This window comes from Pan paniscus, chromosome 5, assembly GCF_029289425.2.
Source record: "Pan paniscus chromosome 5, NHGRI_mPanPan1-v2.0_pri, whole genome shotgun sequence".
Taxonomy (NCBI): Eukaryota; Metazoa; Chordata; class Mammalia; order Primates; family Hominidae; genus Pan; species Pan paniscus.
The window spans coordinates 82,396,453-82,416,937 of NC_073254.2; the positions used below are offsets into that span (position 1 = coordinate 82,396,453).

Here is a 20,485-nt window from a genome sequence, read left to right on the forward strand (position 1 = left end):
TAGTTATTTCTTGTCTTCTGCTAGCTTTTGAATGTGTTTGCTCTTGCTTCTCTAGTTCTTTTAATTGTGATGTTAGGATGTCGATTTTAGATCTCTCCTCCTTTCTCTTGTGGCCATTTAGGGCTATAAATTTCCCTCTACACACTGCTTTCAGTGTGTCCCAGAGATTCTGGTACGTTGTGTCTTTGTTCTCATTGGTTTCAAAAAACATCTTTATTTCTGCCTTCATTTTGTGAAGGACGTCTTCAAGGAAAACTACAAACCACTGCTCAAGGAGATAAGAGAGGACACAAACAAATGGAAAAACATTCCATGTTCATGGATAGGAAGAATCAATATCTTGAAAATGGCCTTACTTCCCAAAGTAATTTATAGATTAAATGTTATCCCCATCAAGCTACCACTGACTTTCTTCACAGAATTGGAAAACTCTACTATAAACTTCATATGGAACCAAAAAAGAGCCCACATAGCCAAGACAATCCTGGGCAAGAAGAACAAAGCTGGAGGTATCATGCTACCTAACTTCAAATTTTACTACAAGGCTACAGTAACCAAAACAGCATGGTACTGGTACCAAAACAGATACATAGACCAATGGAACAGAATGGAGACCTCAGAAATAACACCACACATCTACCACCATCTGATCTTCAACAAACCTGACACACAGAAGCAATGGGGAAAAGATTCCCTATTTAAGAAATGGTTTTGGGAAAACTGGCTAGCCATATGCTGAAAACTAAAACTGGACCCCTTCCTTACTCCTTATACAAAAATCAACTCAAGATGGATCAAAGACTTAAACATAAGACCTGGAATCATAAAAATCCTAGAAGAAAACCTGGGGAATACCATTCAGGACATAGGCAAGGGCAAAGACTTCAGGTCTGAAACACGAAAAGCAATGGCAAAAAAAGCCAAAATTGACAAATGGGATCTAACTAAACTAAAGAGCTTCCACACAGCAAAAGAAATTGCCGTCAGAGTGAACAGGCAACCTACAGAATGGGAGAAAAATTTTGCAATCTATCCATCTGACAAAGGGTTAATATCCAGAATCTACAAAGAACTTACAAATTTACAAGAAGAAAGCAAGCAACCCCATCAAAAAATGGGCAAAGGATATGAATAGACACTTTGCAAAAGAATACCTTTATGCAGCCAATAGATATGTGAAAAAATGCTCATCATCACTGGTCATTAGAGAAATGCAAATCAAAGCCACAATGAGATACCATCTTATGCCATTTAGAATGGTGATCATTAAAAAGTCAGGAAACAACAGATGCTAGAGAGGTTGTGGAAAAATAGGAATGCTTTTACACTGTTGGTGGGAGTGTAAATTAGTTCAACCATTGTGGAAGACAGTGTGGTGATTCCTCAAGGATCTAGAACTAGAAATACCATTTGACCAGCAATCCCATTGCTGGGCATATACCCAAAGGATTATAATCATTCTACGATAAAGACACATGCACACATATGTTTACTGCAGCACAATTCACAATAGCAAAGACTTGGAACTAACCCAAATGTCCATCAATGATAGACTGGATAAAGAAAATGTGGCACATATACACCATGGAATGCTATGCAGCCATAAAAAAAAAAAAAAGGATGATTTCATGTCCTTTGTAGGGACATGGATGAAGCTGGAAACCATCATTCTCAGCAAACTATCGCAAGATCAGCAAACTATCGCAAGATCAGTAAACCAAACGCTGGAAGTTCTCAGTCATAAATGGGGGTTGAACAATGAGAACACATGGACACAGGGAGGGGAACATCACACATTGGGGCCTGTTGGGGGTTGGCGGCTAGGGGAGGGATAGCATTAGGAGAAATACCTAATATAGGTGACGGGTTGATGGGTGAGCAAACCTCCATGGCACATGGCATACCTATGTAACAAAATTGCCCATCCTTCACATGTAACCCAGAACTTAAAGTGTAATTTAAAAATATATATTTTATCTGCATTTTATATCAAAAAAAGATGTAATAATATCTTCCTTTAGCAGACTTTTTAAAAAGAAATTAACAGAAACCTCAACATGTGTTCAGTGAAAATGTCCATAATTTAAAATTTAATGGTTAAGAAGTGTCAAATAAACACATGAATAATTTCAAACTCATTGGTCATAAATGCAAGTCTGAAGAAAGATGTAAGTAATTTTATGGTGAAAAGCATGTGAACTGTTGTTCAGACTCTTCTTATGCCATAAAACATTTAGCAGTAGTATGATTTAATTGTATTAACCAAATTGATTTATTAAACTTTACCATAAAAGAGTTCAGTATATATAAATTCTAAAATCGTATTTTTCAATAATAAAGGAAATATTTCACATTTAATTTGAAATACATAGATAAAATTAAAGTTACTTGTGTATATGGATGTATATATATGCATTTTTTACCTGAAAATTGCTCATCACATTCACAAATGAAACTATTTGAAGTAATATTGCTGCAGTTTCCATGGAAACAGACATGTGGTTGACATTGGCCAATTATTTCTGAGCAATTCTTTCCTATAACAATGAAAAAAAGTTTTTTTTACATTGGATATCAATATTATAACCATCAGTTTTCCCTCAATTCTTTAATAATGAAAATATCAAATTCTGACTAAAGTAATTTCAGTTATGAAACCATGTTATACGATGATGCATTTAAATTGAAATAAAAATTAATTTTGATACTTTACATAAGTTTTCATCTTCTGACCCCAGACTATAATATCCAAATATTTTTTCTGGCTTGTAGTATTTGAGCTTTATTTAATTTACGTAATATTTTAAAATTTTAATTGTATTTTCATGATAGATAATATTCATACATTTAAGTACCAGTTTTTCAACATACATTCATAGTATTGCAGTGATAATTTACAAAATGACACATTCAAATGTGTACTGTTTCTCAGACTTACCCCCTAGCCAAGGGAACAATTCAAAAGCAGAAATGGCTGCCTGGATTCTCAGAATATGTGCACAAACTTCCAAATTCAACACTTCTTTGCACTTGCTGGCATATCAAATTTTCCAAATCTCACTTACACATACTATTGTGGTCCCACTATATCAGATATATATATATATATATACACACACACACACACACACACACAGCCTTCCATAACATACTCATTCTATGCATATTTAATCATCTTATAATACCTTAGTAGAGGAATGTGCCTTGAAAATCCCAGGGCATAGCAAGTGGACAAATGTTGTTACAAACCAACTGCATGTAATTTGGCAATATGTTTTTTCCCCAGTTTAATTAAGCTCTTAATTTAATTTATGAGCAGTTTTTGCCATTATCATTGATATCTTTCAAATTCCTTATATACTGACATCCCTGCCTCACTAATGCAGAACTTTTTTCTTCATTTGCCTCCAAGCAACCCTAAATGTAATGAAAATATAAATAATGAAAATATAAATAAAAATCATTGTGTTTCAAAAGGTTTTCCAAACATAAAAACTAAATTAACAGTATAATGCTCAATAGGCCACACCCTAATTAAAACTTAGTGAGTTTTATGAGCTAAATTGTGCCCACCCACCCCCGCCAAATTCATATGTTGAAGTTCTAACCCTCAGCATCACAGAGTATCTATATTTGGAGATAATATCTTTAGAGAAGTACGCAATTAAGGTTAAATAAGGTCAGTAGGGTGCGTCCTAATCCAATGTGACTGGTGTGCTCTCAAGAGGAGAACATTTACACACAGATACATACAGAGAAATGACAATATAAAGACACAGGGAGAAGACAGCAGTCTATGGACCAAGCAAATAGATCTCAGAAGAAACCATATCTGCCAATCTTTGACTTTTGGCATCTAAAACTGTGAGAAAATAAGTTTCTGTTTAAGCCATCCAGTCTATGGTACTTTGTTATGACAGCTCTAGCAAACTAATGCAGTAAGCATTCTCAATTGTTTTGACAATTCTACATATTTCATTATCTTCTTTGATTTTTAAAATTGAAGTAATTATTTATAATTAAAGTGGCAAATGGAGTATTCTTAATGTTATAAAAATAAGTAAGCATTATTTAGGCATTTTATAGTGCTCAAAGCTTAATGATTTAAAGCACCTATGGCTGTAAGAAAGAAAGAGAAAGAAAGAGAAAGAAAGAAACAAACAAAGAGAAAGACAGAAAGAGAGAAAGGAAGGAAGGAAGCAAAGAAGGAAAGAAGGAAGGAAGGAAGGAAATTGAGTAGGAAGCAAACCATTCTATGCAGTTATAATAAAACCACTAAAATAATATCCCATAAACTATGAATGCATACACGCAAATTAATATTCTGACACATAGTAGAAATTTTCTGGCCAAATGTTCTTTAAAACTCTTTGGACAGGTGAAAATGGATGCTTTAAAGACTGTCTATTAAATTGCTTTATCATTCACTCCAAATCAGCAATTTGAGTGTTTTCATATTTTCTCTAGTCTTCCTTAACTTTAATCACCTGATATACCCCAGCGGAAAGAAGACGTATAACTTGCACCTTCTATCACCAATGCCAACACAGTCAAATGAGAATTTGATCCACGTTATAGAGACAATATATTCAGTGGCTATTATTGGTATTAACTTCTATAAGGATCTTGGTACTGAGCTACCAAGTTCAAAATGACTATTTGAAAGATTGGATTAGGTGAATTTTACAGCCTACAATGGCTTATTGAGGTCTTCTATTACATCTTTTTATTTTATCTTATTTTATTTTTTGAGACAGTCTCCCTTCATCGCCCAGGCTGGAGTGCAATGGCGCGATCTCAGCTCACTACAAACTCTACCTCCTGGTTCAAGGTATTCTTCCGCCTCAGCCTCCCGAGTAGCTGGGATTACAGGCACCCGCCATTATGCCCGGCTAATTTTTGTATTTTTGTAGAGACGAGGTTTCACCATGTTGGCCAGGCTGGTCTTGAACTCCTTACCTCAGGTGATCTGCCTGCCTGGGCCTCCCAAAGTGCTGGGATTACAGGCATGAGCCGCCTCCAAGTCGGCTCCCATTACATGTTATCACACAGCCTCTTTAAACTTGGCTCCAATGGAGTCAGCCTCAGGCACAGGGGAGAAGGAATCCCCCTAAAGCCTGCCTAACAAAAGTACAGTTATCCCTGCAGGTGATCTGCTCTAGATATATCTCTGCTCTAACCTTCCTTCCTCTTTTATGACCAAAATACATACCAATCTGCTGTTTTCCTATACTATTATTATCAGCCGTGTCAAATATTTCTCTTTGTTAGATCATCGTGGTCTTATTTCACTTGTAACTCTCCATGCCAGGTCTGTCAAACCCTCAAATAAATTCTTTCACAAGTTTCCAAGCTTTAAATGTTCCCTACATTTTTTCAATCTTTCTCCTCACTTTCCTCCGATGACCCAGATTCCTCTAGTATATTCTCAAGTAGAGAGAGTTTTATTCCCTTCAAACTTCACGTTAGCCTCAGGCAGCATCATTTACATTTTTTTTAGATTGCCTTTCCTCTGGCTTAATTACTCACCAAACATCTTTTTACAACCTTCTCTGATTATTGCCTTTTATTGAGCTTATTACAACCGTTATTAATTATAACATCTTCTTTCCATCCTTGTCACTATTGGTTATAAATCACCATTTGGATGCCACACCAACATCCATTTAAAACATTGCTCTTGGCTCACAATTATCTGTTCCTCTCCAATTCTGCCAAGCAGTTTCAATCACTTCCCTTCAACCATAGTTCCCTAACTTCCTCTACTGAGATGCATAATTTATTTTCAAGTTATCACCTATCTAAATACCATAATCTTGGGAATTCATTCAGTGACTAAAAGCTTTTATATTATTCTGATAATCTTATGTTTTAATGTATGAGACGTTAAGAATGAATGTTGGGAAAGATGTAGATATAGATATTTCACTATTAAACATGTTTCTAAGAGCCCTCTTTCAGTTAAGCAAAAAGCTTATTTTGGAGGATCCCTGATAGGATTTGTGTATGTCCAGAATCTATATTCAGCCAAATCTAAGGAATCTATTAAATTTTTTATTTATTTTTATTTATTTTATTTTTATTTTTATCTTTTTTGAGACGGAGTCTCGCTCTTTTGCCCAGGCCGGACTGCAGTGGCGCTATCTCGGCTCACTGCAAGCTCCACCTCCCGGGTTCACCCCATTCTCCTGCCTCAGCCTCCCGAGTAGCTGGGACTACAAGCGCCCGCCACCACGCTCGGCTAATTTTTTTTTTGTATTTTTAGTAGAGACGGGGTTTCACCGTGTTAGCCAGGATGGTCTCGCTCTCCTGACCTCGTGGTCCACCCGCCTCGGCCTCCCAAAGTGCTGGGATTACAGGTGTGAGCCACCGCGTTTAAAATGTACTTTGATTTCTGTTAACAGTTTATAAATGCACTGTGTTTCTCTATTTTAATAAAATTATATATTTTAAACAATCTTACCTGTAAATGGTGGGTGACAGACACATTCATATGCTTGCTCATCCCAATTTTCTCTTTTATTAATGCAACTGCCATTATTTTTACATGGTTTAAAAGAACATGCATCAAGTTCCTGGCAGTATTTTCCAGAAAATGGAGGCTGGCAATGGCAGCTATATGTCTTGCTCCAAACTTCACTAAGACATTTACCATGACCAGAGCAAAATTCTGAACTCAGAGATTCCTGGCAGAACTGCTGTTTCACTGTCACATTTAGTCGAAGTCCCAGTGGACAAGGTGATGGACCACTTGCCATAACTGTGATAAAATAATGTGTCCCAACACTCAGCCACTTAGAATTAACAGTGTGCATTCCTTTTAGTCTGCAGCCAAAAAGTAACTGATCTTCCGTTGTGGTATTTTGCACACAGCCAACGAAAGATGTTTCAGAAACATTCATCAAATTTGTTTCTGGAAATTGAAGAGATGGTTCAGAAGAAATTACAAGGATATCTCCTAATTGAATTTGCAAAGGGCAAATCTGGGGAACAGCTCGATTGCCTGAAGTATCTATTTTAGTGTTTACACCCAAAAACCAGCAATCTCTGTAGAAGTCCAAGCAGATGTTTTCTGTTAGTGTCCAATTTACCGCATATGATGAGGGTTGTGGATGCCATTCTTCCACCAATTGCCGTCTACATGTTTTTCCATTTATGAAAGAGCTGTGAAAAACCATCAGGCTCAGAATGATGATTGATTTGTCAGTCATTTTTGGGTAACTGTATTTTACAGTTTATCATAAAGAATTGCTGCAAAATGGTGTTTTAAGTATTACCGGAAATTTCCAAGTAAAGTTGTGGTTAGGGATTCCTGGGAATTGGAATTGACCTTTTTTCTATCCCCAAAGTAGCTTTGATGACAGTGTGCTTTGATGGAGAAACAGGAATTCAAATGTTGTAAATATTCCTTTAAACAGAAAAAAACATATATTGTTAGTGAAGTTTTCCCTAAATTAATAATATAGAAAATGCTAGCTCTTTTTGTAGATTTCATAAGAGCCTACACTGCAAAGATAGTGTCACCAGCAGCTGGGGACCTTCTTTGGGAAAGAAGGCCAAGAAAAACATGATCAAGATATGTTGATCTGGTCAAGCTTTATATAGTCACCTGATTCTGAAAAGTTCTGGTTTCATGACATAATTAAGCCAGCAACTTACTGCGGTCTTTTGTGTTTTCTCTTTACACCAAACTTCAATCTAATCAAAACACAGCACAGCCAAGATTCTTTTACAGATGGTTTCAATTTTCTTGGGAGATAAGCATTCCTCTTCTGATTAGTTTTCAAAAAACACCTTTAAAACATAGAAGAGTAAACACCATTTAAACATATTTTTCATGTAATATTTTATATAAAAATAAGCCTTAAAATAACTGATAGTGATAATCATGTTCCTTTTATGATAATCCAGAGGATGGGAACTCCCATATATATGTAAAATTCTGTTGTGCAAATGACTAACCTAGAATGAGTCTTCTGTAGGAATGGTGGAAGGTGCCAGATAAAGAGGGAAAAGAAAGTCACAAAGCAGTAATGAAAAGATTATAAATATAAGTAAATAAAGTAAAAATAAATATAAGTTAAATGGTAGTAACTGAAAGGAGGGGTCAGCCCGTCAATTCTGTTGTTCCAGAGGGCAAGAAAACATAAAGGATTTCTGAGTTTAATATATTGACCTATTTTTTTTAAAGGGTAACTACCAATTATTGAAGGTTTTCTCTGTACAAATCACTCTACTACTTGATTAACAAAGAAACTGCAATCCTCACAATTAAACTCAAATTTTGAGAGGAAAGGTAAATGACGTTAGTGAAAAAAACGTGTTCTTTGGATCTCAGTTATGTTATTCGTTTGTTTAATGTCCTTAGGCAACCTGAGATTTAATTCTCTCCACTTTCAAATAGGTACACCAGGGAGAAGTACACCTAATTAACAAGGTAGTATTGAAGATGGAATGACTACGTAAACATATATGAGTCACTCAATAAATAGTAGCTTTTATTTTTGTTATTGTACAATTTCATCCAGCAGGTAAGTGGTATATGTTGGATTAAAATTCAGGTTTGTCAGATTCAAAATATCGGCATTTTCTACTGTACCATAAAGATCAATTAAATGTTGTTAAAATACATTATGGTATGCCATTATATAATTTATTTGTTAATTCATATCAAATCTTTATGGTAAGTCTAACATTTTAATGGGTATTTTAGATCAGGCAGAAATCAAATTTGAATTATAAATTACCTCTTTGCAATTTCAGTTCTACATATTATAAATCTATGAAATATAAATTCATGTGACAAATAACACAAATATGCATATAGAAAGATAAAATACAACTTCTACATAATTAAATGTTCTACATAATCATGTCAATTTCAAATATATTAATCACCTTGTTAATTTTATAGATTTAAATTATCAATCTTGCTAAAGGTTTAAAAAATAATTCAAACAAGTATATTTGAGCTCAATCTATGTGCAAGGCAATATGCTCAGTACCAAGATTCATCAATAATCAGTTGGAATAGGGTATCAATGGAAGGAATTAAGAACTCAATGAAGGAGACAGATCATTAGACAAGCAACATCATCAAATTGCTATCAACAAAATAGTCTAATGGTCTGAGACATGTAGCAAGGACATTTAGTCCAATCCAGGAAACAAAATCTAAGCTAAAATGATAAAACGGAATCACCTGGGAAAATTGCCAAAGGAAAAATGTTCCAGGAGAGAGCATCTACATCTAAAGATTTTGAGGTGAATGTGACGCTGGATGCCTTTAAGGAAGTAAGAGAAGTGGAGCTTTCTCATCAAAGAGGGAAAAGGAATTACAATTAAAGATAAGCACTCCATTTAGGAAGAGATTATATCAAGAAGGAGCAGCCATTCTCAGTAAAGGAGCTCATATTTTATTCGAGAGCAATGAAGAGCCTCTTGAAGATTTCACATGGATGATTAACAAAATAAATAAATAAATAAATCCTCACTTAACTTTGTCCATAGGTTCTTGGAAACTGCGACTTCAAAACAACATATGACAAAATCAATTTTGTTCTCTCTTCAATGTTATAATGAAAAGACAGAGAAGGAAAAGATGTTGAGGACCAACATGTTGTGTGTCGTTTTGCTTAAAGTCACAATTTTGAAGAACCTGTCAACTACATTGAGAACTCACTATAATTTAATAGCATTAGTCTAGTTTCAAGGTGAGGAACATATTGGTGAGTGCAATTAAAAGAATTGAGACACTTGTGGAGGAGAAAACAACACTAATGTAGTGAAACAATAATGAAGACTAATTAGTACAGAGGCAATACAAATATAACACTCGTGAAGTCCATAAATATTGAAATGGTAGAATTACTACATCTCCAAGGCTGTTGGCCTAAAGAAAGAGAAGAAAATCCAGGAAGACCAGTTGGAGCAGTAAGACGGCAAGGAAGAGGGGAGAAGTCTGATTCACTTGTGCATACGCTCAGTTTAAGGTCTATCTGAGTGATTTTCTAGCACAAGTGTTCAGAAATCACAAGAGAGAAAGTGAGGTTTTAGAGAAAGATATGGATCACTAGGCAATATTGAAATACTTTTGTACCTGTAAATCACAAATTTACAGTAGTAGCAACCTGCACAGGTGTATTATTTTCCCAGCAGCTTAGTTGAAAAGGATACACTAAAGATTAAATAGCAAATGAGTTAAACACAGTCACAAATTTATTTCCACATGTAAATGCGAGGAAACAAATTACATTTGCATTGAAGCAAAATTAGGCCTATGTGACATTTTTAGACCGACTGCAGATGTGAGCCCACATTATTGTGGGGCTAATCCCACAGTTCTTAGAGCACGCTGGGTCTCTAGTTATTGTGCATTTATGTTTTCAAAGAGAAAGTGGCTTGATGCATTGCATTTCCGCCTTGTGAAAATTTAAATAAATGAAAATAGCAGCAAAGGAAAAAAAAACACTAACAGAAAAACATCTATGAAGTCACTGTATATCTATACATGCTGAATACAAAATGCTTTGGATTTTATTGGGAACTAGAGTAATATAAACATTATAAATTTGAAAAAGGTGATGTAATTTTGACCCCAAAGGTATGATGTTATGTGTCTCAGTTTTTCATTTATAAAGACATTTTTCAAACTCTGTCAAAATAGCAAGCCAAATGGCATTCTCCTCAATTCTAAACACACATATTGATTAAAATCAGGAAGTAATTTTATCCCAGGTGATATTACCATTAACATCTGATAAATTCTTGAGCCAAGAAGTCCAGAAACCCAGAACTACGATGGAGCCATTGACAGCATTTCACATAATTACAACCATAACATCACTTGACAGGTTACGTTACCAGAAAAATATTTCACAGGAAAATATGTGTAATTTCAGAACTGTATGAACTGTATCACTTTTTTAGTAGCTTTGTAGTTAGGTTATTCTAACAAATAAAGTCCAACTTAAATTCAGTAGTTAAGAAAACATGAACAATATTTCTTCTTTCACAAACAGCTGTCATCTTAAATTACATCTTTAAAAAAAAAAGTAATAAGTTTAAACAAATAAGTTTTATATAAGCCAAAAAATAATTTGAATAGAACATGCTCATTATAATAGTTGGCATATCATAGGCATTCAATTAAAGATAGTTGAGTAGAGATTGGAGATGATGGATGTAATTTATTTCTATTTGCACTCAATAGACAGTATTATGAACTGTGGAAGCCTTTAATAAGCTTGTAGTTGATTCTATATACCTGATATTTTTCATGTTTCACTTCTTTAAGAACTATGGCCTCCACAATAAGCAGCTTTTTATTTGTATAAATTATACATTGTACTTTCAAAACATATACAAAGAGGAAAATTAGAAATAGAAGAGATAAAATTAACAGATATAAAAGTTCTCATAATTTATGCCTGTGCTCTAGAAAGTAAGCAACAAATTTTACCTACCACAGATTGGACTAAAATTATAGGAGTGAAAATGTGTGTTTCAGAAATGCTACCAGCAGTATGAATGATGAACATTTTAGCAAGGATACTAGAAAAGGGAAAAAAATGGTAAATTTTAAAATAAAACTGAGAGTACTAGTGAAGAGACAGCTGATGTATTCATATTTTTTAAGGGAGTAGTGACTGACTTTATCAATTATGCTCCTACTATTGGGAGACACCGGTCCTTCTTTAGTACACTGTCTTGATTATGACAATGATCCTGTGAGGTACATAGTCACGGCCCTATTTTAAAAATGAGAAAACTTAAGTCACCATAGTGTCCAAAGAAATAAAAATAAAAAGAGTAAAAAATAAAAAATAAAATGAGAAAACTGAAGCACAGAAAGATTAAGGACTTGCCCAAGCTCACACAATCAATAAGCAGTGGTGCATATATTGACCTGACTCCAAAACACATGCTCTCAGTCACATTTACCATCTCATACACAAATGCACACACCCAGTTAGGCTTCTGAGGCAAAGGAGGCAGGTAATTTAGGAGAAAGAATATTCACAACATGATTGCCAATAAGGCATAGGATTAAACAAAGTGGCTCAGGCAAAAGATGATAAACAATCCTGGAGAACAATAATATTCAAGAGACAAGTGAAAGAAGGTATCTCAAGTTATCCTTGCATTTTGTTAAGAAAAACAAAGAAAAAGGTTTTCAGAATTTTTAGAGTTGGCACTTTTATAAATTATGAAGTGAGTTTTCTATATTTGATTATCATAATGGTGGTAAACTCAGTAACTGGTCAGTTGATGCTATAAGAGCAGGTAGATTTGAGTGGTATGGTGAGATTATGGGAGAGAAAAATCAAATTTAAAAAATCTTTGAAAAAATTGTCTATGGAAGAAGAGTAATTAAGTAAACAAGTTGCCAAAATAGAGTTAAAATCTCATTTCCTACATCAACTTCTTCATAAAGCTGTGTTTAAACTCAGATCTCTACAAGTGCCTTCACATTATAGTATCCTTTTTGAAGAAGAAATAATAGGTAGAAATGTACCTTCATTCAATTCCCTCTTATTTCTGTCTCCCAGGTTTATATAATCCTAAAGTAAATAAACAGTCAGGAATGAAGTGATTGTAGGGAATGTGCAAGGGTCAGTGATGTCAGGAGGTAGAAAGAGCCACAAGACTGTCACAGATGAGCTGAAGAATGAAGTGCATTGTGGATTACACTTGGGGGTGGGGGAAGGTCAGAACTTTTTGTTTTGCTCATCACTCAGCTACTTACAAATGTATAATTTTATAATGCTTTTTAACATGCTTAAATGTTTAGGGATTAAATTTAATATGTCAGTATTTTTAAAATATTTTCCTTTTTAATCCGCACACTCTATGAGTAGGCCTCAGAAATTTTAAATAGCTGTATTAAAGAGTACTTATTAGAAACAGTTTGTCTTCTGTGAAGTGAAATCGGTTTTCTGTAAGTAATCTAGAATGGAAAATAATTGACAATAGTATCACTATATCTGTGAATGTCCATGTATACATGTGCGTTTGTCCGTGTGTGGGAGAAGGGAGGTGTATGCAGCCTTCATCTCAATTTGAGTCATCACAGCATATTGGTATTGTTAGTTATTTCTCTTTTGTAGATGATTAAAATGAGAATTTAAATGATTACATTGAGGTTTCATTATTCTACTCTTTTAAGATCATATTTCCTATCTCTTAACAGAGATAATATATTTTTTCTAGAATATTTTATATTTTAATAAGGAAAAACTACATTTAAGAAAAACACCTAAATTATCGTTGCCATTATACTGTTGGTCTATAGTATATGGATTAAAAGTGGTAAAGGAAATGGAAAGAAACATCAATATATTGTAACTGGAGTAAAGAATGACGCTTGGTAACTCACTGATTATAGAGTATAAAAGATTTACCATTCAAGATATCATTTCAATTGCAATTATAAATTTTGCATTAACATTTCTTTAGCTTGTGGTTAAATTTTTATCAAAATATATAATTCCATATATGACATTATTAAAAAGTATAGAGATTATTGTTGACATATTAAAATATGCTGTAAGAAATTAGTTTTTTTGAAACACTTTAAGCTTGCCTTAAAAAATATTATCTAGACAACTTTGCCGTTATCTAGAGGGTGAAAATATTATTATTAAACAGAAATGGATGAGACCATAGCATCATACATTTACCAACATGATTATTTGCTTTTAAAAAACAGAGCTGGTTTTATAAAAGAGATTTTAAATAAATTATGCCTTATTTTGTACTTCCTTTTCCTTTCTCCACATATGGTCTTATAGATTATTGATTTTTTAAAAAATATAAGTATAACTTCTTTTCCATTGTCTGTTTTAGCTTTCATGAAAAAAAGGTTCTCTGTTTAAACATTGACCTGTCATTGAAATTAAGATAGCTTAAGTATATAAAAGTCAAAGGCTATATGCGACTTATAGACAAAAATGTTTTGCTTCCATGTTTTGACAATTATGAATAAAGCTGCTATAAAGAGCATAAGGATGTCTTACAAAACAAAACATACTCTTACCATGTGATCCAATAATCATACTCAACTCACACAAATCATACTTTGGGTATTAACTCAAAGAAGTTGAAAAATTACATCCCAGAAAATCCTGCACATGGATCTTTATTATATTAACTTTTTAAATACATATTTTGTTAAAAAAATTTAGTAGAGTTTTAAATTTACAGAGTTATTAGGAAGAGAGTGCCGAATGTTCTCACGTATACCATATTGTCCAGTTTCTATGATTTTTAATGTTTCATATTAGTATAACACATTTGTCACAATTAATGAGTTAATATTAGTATATTAACTAATGAATTTTACTTAATGTCAATGCTTTATTCAGACTTTTTCATTTTTTACATTATGTTCCCTTTTCTTTTCTAGGATCCTATTCAGGCTACTACGTTACATATAGTAGTCATATCTTCTTAGGCTCTTCCTGGTTGTTACTTGCCTTGTTTTGATGACCTTGAGATTTTTTAGGACTATTGGTTAAGTATTTGTAGAACACCCTGCAGTTATGATTCATCTGATTTCTTATCCATTGTTGTACAAAAGTAATATGTACTGGGGAGAAAGGCCACGGAAGTAAAATCTTCTTTAAGAAGTGAAGCAGTAAAGTGTCATTTTCATCACATCATATGGTATATAAGTAGTCACCATTAATGTTAACCTTGATCACCTGTCTTGAGGTAGTATTTGTCAAGTTTCACCACCACTCTTTTAACCCTGCCTCCACTGCCATACTAATTCTTTGGAATGTAATAAACTATACTTAGTTTTGGAAGAAACTATTAAACTGTTTTCCAAAGTGGTGGTACCATGATTTAAAAAAAATGTTTACCAGAAATTAATCAGGAGTTATTATTACTTTGCATCTTTGCTAGCGGTAGCAGTGTGAGTTCTTTGGATTTTAGCCATTTAAATAGGTATTTACTGGTATCTCATTGTTGCTTGCTTAAATTTCTAATGACAAATGATGCTGAACACCATTTTATATGTTTATTTACCATCTGTATATTTTGGGGGTCGAATTGTCTATTCAGATCTTATGCACGTTTAATTAGTTCTTTGTTTTATTATTATTGAGTTTTAAGAATCCTTTTACATTTGGATAAAAATCCTTTATTAGATATGTGTTTTGCCAATATTTCTCCAAGTAGCTATTTTTGTTCTCTTAACAGTGTCACTTCAGAGCAGATTTTACTTTTAATAAAGTCCAAATTTCCATTTTCTGTCATGAATTATGCTTTCGGTGTTGTATCAAAAAATGTATTGCCAAGCCCAGGGTCATCTACATTTTATCCTATGTTTTCTCCTAGAAATTTTGTAGTGAAGTGTTTTACATTTAGGTATGTAATTCATTTTGATCTAATTTTTGTGAAGAGTGTAAGTTGTAAATTCAATGCCTATGTTCATTTTATTTGCATATGAATATCAAATTCTTCCAAAACCAATTAATAAGAAGACTATACTTTTGGCTTTGAATTACATTTGATTATTTATCACAAATTAGTTGACTACATTTGTGTGGGTCTATGTTTGGACTATCTATTCTGTTCCATTGATCTACATGCTTGCTCTTTTGTCAATACCAGGCTACCTTGATTATTGTTGCTTAATGGTTAAGTGTTGAAATAAGGCAGAGTGTATTCTCCAACCTTATTTTCTTCAGTATTTTGGTGGTTATTCTAGTCTTTTGCCTTACCATAAAAACTCTATAACCAGGGTGCCAATATTGGCAAAATAGCTTGATGTAATTTTGATTGGGATTTTACTGAATCTATGGATCAAAGAGGTAAAAAGAGCCTTAATTATGTTGAGGCTCCCAGTCAATGAACATGAAATCTCTTTCTATTTATTTATAATATTTATTTAGATTTTTATCAGAGTTTAGTTTTCCACATATAGGTCAGTACATAGTTTTATAGGTATATACCCAATTATTTATTTATTTTGGATACTATTACAAATGGTATTATTTTTCCTTTAAATATTAGTTGTTCATTGCTGTTACAGGGGAAAGCAGTTGACTTTGTATACAGTATTAAATTTTATCCTGGACCCATGCTATACTGACTTATTTAAGGCAATTTTTAATATTTGGGAATACAGACCATTTTATGTCTTTCTTATTAGTCTGCATATATTTTCATGCTTTTATTTTCTAATTGCACTAGCTAGAATTTCCTAGTGTTGAATAGCAGTGATGAGAGGACATTCTTGCCTTGTTCCAGACCTTTGGAGGAAAGTATCCATTTTTCTACACGAATTAGCATAACTGTAGGATTTTACAGATGTTCTTTACTAAATTGCTGTTTTTCTCCTCTATTTTTGGCTTTCTGAGAGTTTTCATCCAGATTAGTTGTTAAATTTTGTAAAATATTTTTTCTGTGTCAGTTCATATAATTATAAAATATTTTTCCTTTAGAGTATCGATATGGTAGATTACAATGATTAATTTTAAAATGGAGACCTAACTTTGCACTGTGGAATAAATTACTGTTTATTTATTTCTATAATAAATAAAAAATTTATTATTCTTTTTACTTATTGTTGGATTCAAGTTTAAATATTTGTTGAGAATGTTGTGTCTATGTTCATGAGAGTTATTAGTCTATAGTTTTCCTTTATTTTAATACATTGGTCTACTTTTGGAATTAGGGTAATGTTAGCCTCAGGAAATGACTTAGGAAGTGTTCCATCTGCTTCTATTTTACTGGAAGAGGTTATTTAGAATTGGCATCATTTCTTCCTTTCACAGTTGATAGAATTTACCAGTGAATTAATCTGAGGTGATTTATTTTATGAAAGAGTATTAGTTATTGATTCAATTTCTTTAATATATGGAGGCCTATTCAGATGATCTTTTCTTACATGAGTATTGATAGTTTGTGTCATTCAATAAATTTGTCTATTTTATCAACATTTTCAAATATTGAGACAGAAAATTGTTTTTAGTATCCTTTTATATATCCTCTTAATGCCCATAGGAACAATAATGGCAATTCCTGTTTGATTTATTATATTAATAACTTGTGTCCTCTCTCTCTTTTCTCCCTTGATTAGCCTGACTAGAGTCTTTACCAATTTTATTAATATTTTCAAATAATAACTTTTGTATTAGTTTATTTTCTTTATTGTTTTTCTATTTTTAATCTTACTGAGGTCTGTTCTAATTTTAATTATTTCTCTTCTTTTGCTTAGTTTGGCTGTTATTTCTCTAGCTTCTTAAAGTAGAAGCTTAAGTTATTGATTATAGATTTTACTTTCTAATATATGCATTTAATGTTATACGTTTGTCTCTGTGCACTGCTTTTTCTGGATCTCACATGATTTGACCAGTTATAGTTTCATTTTCATTTAGTTCAAAATATTTTTTAAGTTTCTCTTCAGACTTCTTTGACCAATGTGTTATTCAAAGTACACTGTTAAATTTCAAATAATTTGACATTTCTTCAACTATATTTCTTTTACTGAATCCTACTTTTATTCCACTGTGGCATGGGGATATATGTTTTATGATTCCATTTTGTCTTCATGTGCTCAGGTGTGTTTTATGGTCTAGAATGTGTGCTATCTTGCTAAATGTTCTACACAGTCTCAAAAGAATTCCTCCTGCTGTTGGACAGAGTACTCTATAATTGCCAATTATATCAAGCTGTATTATAGTGCTGATTGGTCAAGCATATCTTTATGAGGTTTCTGCCTGCTTGGCTTATCAGTTACAAATAGGGGTATTTAATGTATCCAACCATAATGGTGGGTTTTCTCTTATTCCTGTCTGTTTTATCACTTGTCTAATATATTTTGGCATAACGTTGCTAGGTGCATGCACATATAGGATTGTTATGTCTGTTTGCAGAATTGATTCCCTGAAGACTGCTTTATCTGAAATTACTTGAGCTACTGAAGATTTCTTTTGATTAGTGGGAGCATAATATATCTTTTCTCGTCTCTTTTAACCTACCTGAGTCTTTATATTTAAAGTGTTTCTTGTAAATAGATTATAGGTGGGTCTTGTTTATTTGTTTTTCTCCACTCTGATAAGCAATTTTTTTGTAACTGTATTTCATTGATTTCCATATTCCTCTTTTTCTATGTGCTCTGGTTTTAGTTGGGTACTTTACATGATTATTTTTATCTTCTCTCTTAGAGCACCAATTACACTTCTTTTAATTATTGTATTGATTGTCCTGAGGTTTACAATATCCTTCCTTCCTTTCTTTCTTTTTTTTTTTTTTTTTTTTTTTTGGCAGAGTCTTGCTGTTGCCAAGGCTAAAGTGCAATAGTTTGGTCATAGCTCACTGTAACCTTGATCTCCTCGACTCAAGGAATCCTCTGCCTCAGCCTCCCGAGTAGCTGGGTCTACCAGCACATGTCACCAGAGCAGACTATGAATTTTTTTTTTTTTTGAGACAAAATCTTGCTATGTTGCCCAGGTCTTGAACTCCTGCCTTCAAATGATTCTCTTACCTCAGCTTCACAAAGTGCTGGGATTACAGGCATGAGCCATCACACCCAGTCACAATATCCTTTTTTAACTAATTTACTTTGATTTTTAAATAACAGTATTCTGCTTCATGTGTAGCACCTGTACCTTATAACAGAGTATTCCTAATTTATCTATCCTGATCTTTCTGACATGACTGTTATTTCACCTATCCATAGGCTACAATCACCCAATATATGGTTATCAGGTTATCATTATTACTTTGAAGTTATTTCTATAACTATTAATAAGGAAAAGAAGGCATTTTATTTTATCTTTACTTATTCCTTCTCTGTCTTCCTTTCCTCATGTAGATCTGAGTTTCTGACCTATATTATTTCACTCTCCCTTTTTCAATATTGTTTGCATGACATGTCTGCCTTCATTAAAATCTCTCAGATTTTGTTAGTCTGAGAAAGTTTTTACTTCTTCACTTTTAAAGTATCATTTTACTAGGTATAGAATTCTAGGTTAGTGGGCTTTTTCTCTTGAAAGGTGTATCATTGCACTCTTCTCATTTGTATAGTTTCTGATAAGAGGTGGGCTGTAATTCTGATCCTTGTTCCTGTATAGAAAAAGTGTTTTTTTAATCCCTCTGGCTTTATTTAAGATTTTTCCTTTGTCTTTCATTTTCTGCAGTTTGCATATGACATGCCTAGAGAAATTTTTTTGTTTGTTTTGTTTTTATCTTTATAACTTATTTAGCTTAGTGTTCTCTCAACTTCCAGGACATGAGAATCATTTGTCACTCATTTTGGAAAGTTTTCAGCCATTATTTTTTCAAATATTTTTTCAGCTCTGTTCTCTTTCTTCTCCTTCTAATATTACAATAACACATAATACACTTTTTGAAATTGTCCCACAGTACTTAGATACTCTGCTGTGATTTTATTTTATTTTATTTTTCCTCTTTGAGTTTTAGTTTGGGAAATTTCTGTTGAAATATTTTCAAGCCCACTGATCTTTCCTTAGCTTTCTACCTATGTCCATTCTCTAATGAACCTATCAATGGTGTTTATTTCTATTATGGTATTTTTTATTTCAAGCATTTTCTTTCAGTTCTTTCTTAGAGTCTCCATCTCCCTGTTTACTCATTTGTTCTTGCATTCTGTCTTCCTTTTTTATTAGATCTCTTAACATATTATTCATAGTTATTTTAAATTATCTATGTGGTATTTACAACATCCTCGTGATGTATGAATTTGGTTCTGATGATTACTTTGTCTCTTCAGATTATTCTTTCTTTCCTTTAGGTATGCCTTGCAAATTTTTGTTGAAATTCAAGCATACTGTATCGGGTAATAGGAACTGAGATGAATAGGCCTCTAATGTGGAGATCTCTGTCAATGTGGTTGGGCTTTGGCTTTATTTAGAGTTTGCTATACCTAACGGTGCCTAAGACTTGATTTCAAATTCCTTTAGTGTCTGGTTTTGTTGTCCCTTTTGCTTTGGACTTTCCTAAGTACTCATCTACAGAGAATGTCTATGATTTGCAGCTTTCAACTATTGTCTTTTATGGTATTGAGGTTCTGTTGGTTTGATGGTAACGTATAAGAGAGGGAAATGATATAATCTATGATCTATGGTCTATGATCCTCCAGTTAAATCTCAGTCTTTTCTTGGGTCTGTGTCTCTAGCCTGTAGCCTTAAGAAATGTTTCTTCTGCCGGGAGTGGTGGCTCACACCTGTAATCCCAGCACTTTGAGAGGCCTAGATGGGCAGATCACGAGGTCAGGAGATCGAGACCATCCTGGCTAACATGGCGAAACCCCATCTCTACTAAAAAATACAAAAAATTAGCTGGGCATGGTGGCGGGCGCCTGTAGTCCCAGCTAGTCAGGAGGCTGAGGCAGGAGAATGATGTGAACCCAGGAGGCAGAGCCGAGATCACGCCACTGCACTCCACCCTGGGTGACAGAGCAAGACTCCGTCTCAAAAAAAAAAAAAAAAAAAAAAAAGAAATGTTTCTT

The 20,485-nt window shown here is 33.4% G+C and overlaps 1 protein-coding gene across 2 annotated transcripts in view; it reads right to left on the reverse strand.

Moving 5' to 3' along the window:
* Window positions 1-20,485, reverse strand: part of LOC117978267 (protein eyes shut homolog) — a 377,736-nt gene that overhangs the window by 166,930 nt on the left and 190,321 nt on the right. For both annotated transcript variants that reach the window (XM_063605329.1, XM_063605328.1), the window contains exons 3-5: window positions 7,660-7,794; window positions 6,464-7,408; window positions 2,424-2,537 (exon numbers count right to left, since the gene is read on the reverse strand). In XM_063605329.1, coding sequence (XP_063461399.1) covers window positions 2,424-2,537; window positions 6,464-7,211 — 862 coding nt within the window. In that variant the 5' untranslated portion in view covers window positions 7,212-7,408; window positions 7,660-7,794. The remainder of the gene's footprint in view (window positions 1-2,423; window positions 2,538-6,463; window positions 7,409-7,659; window positions 7,795-20,485) is intronic.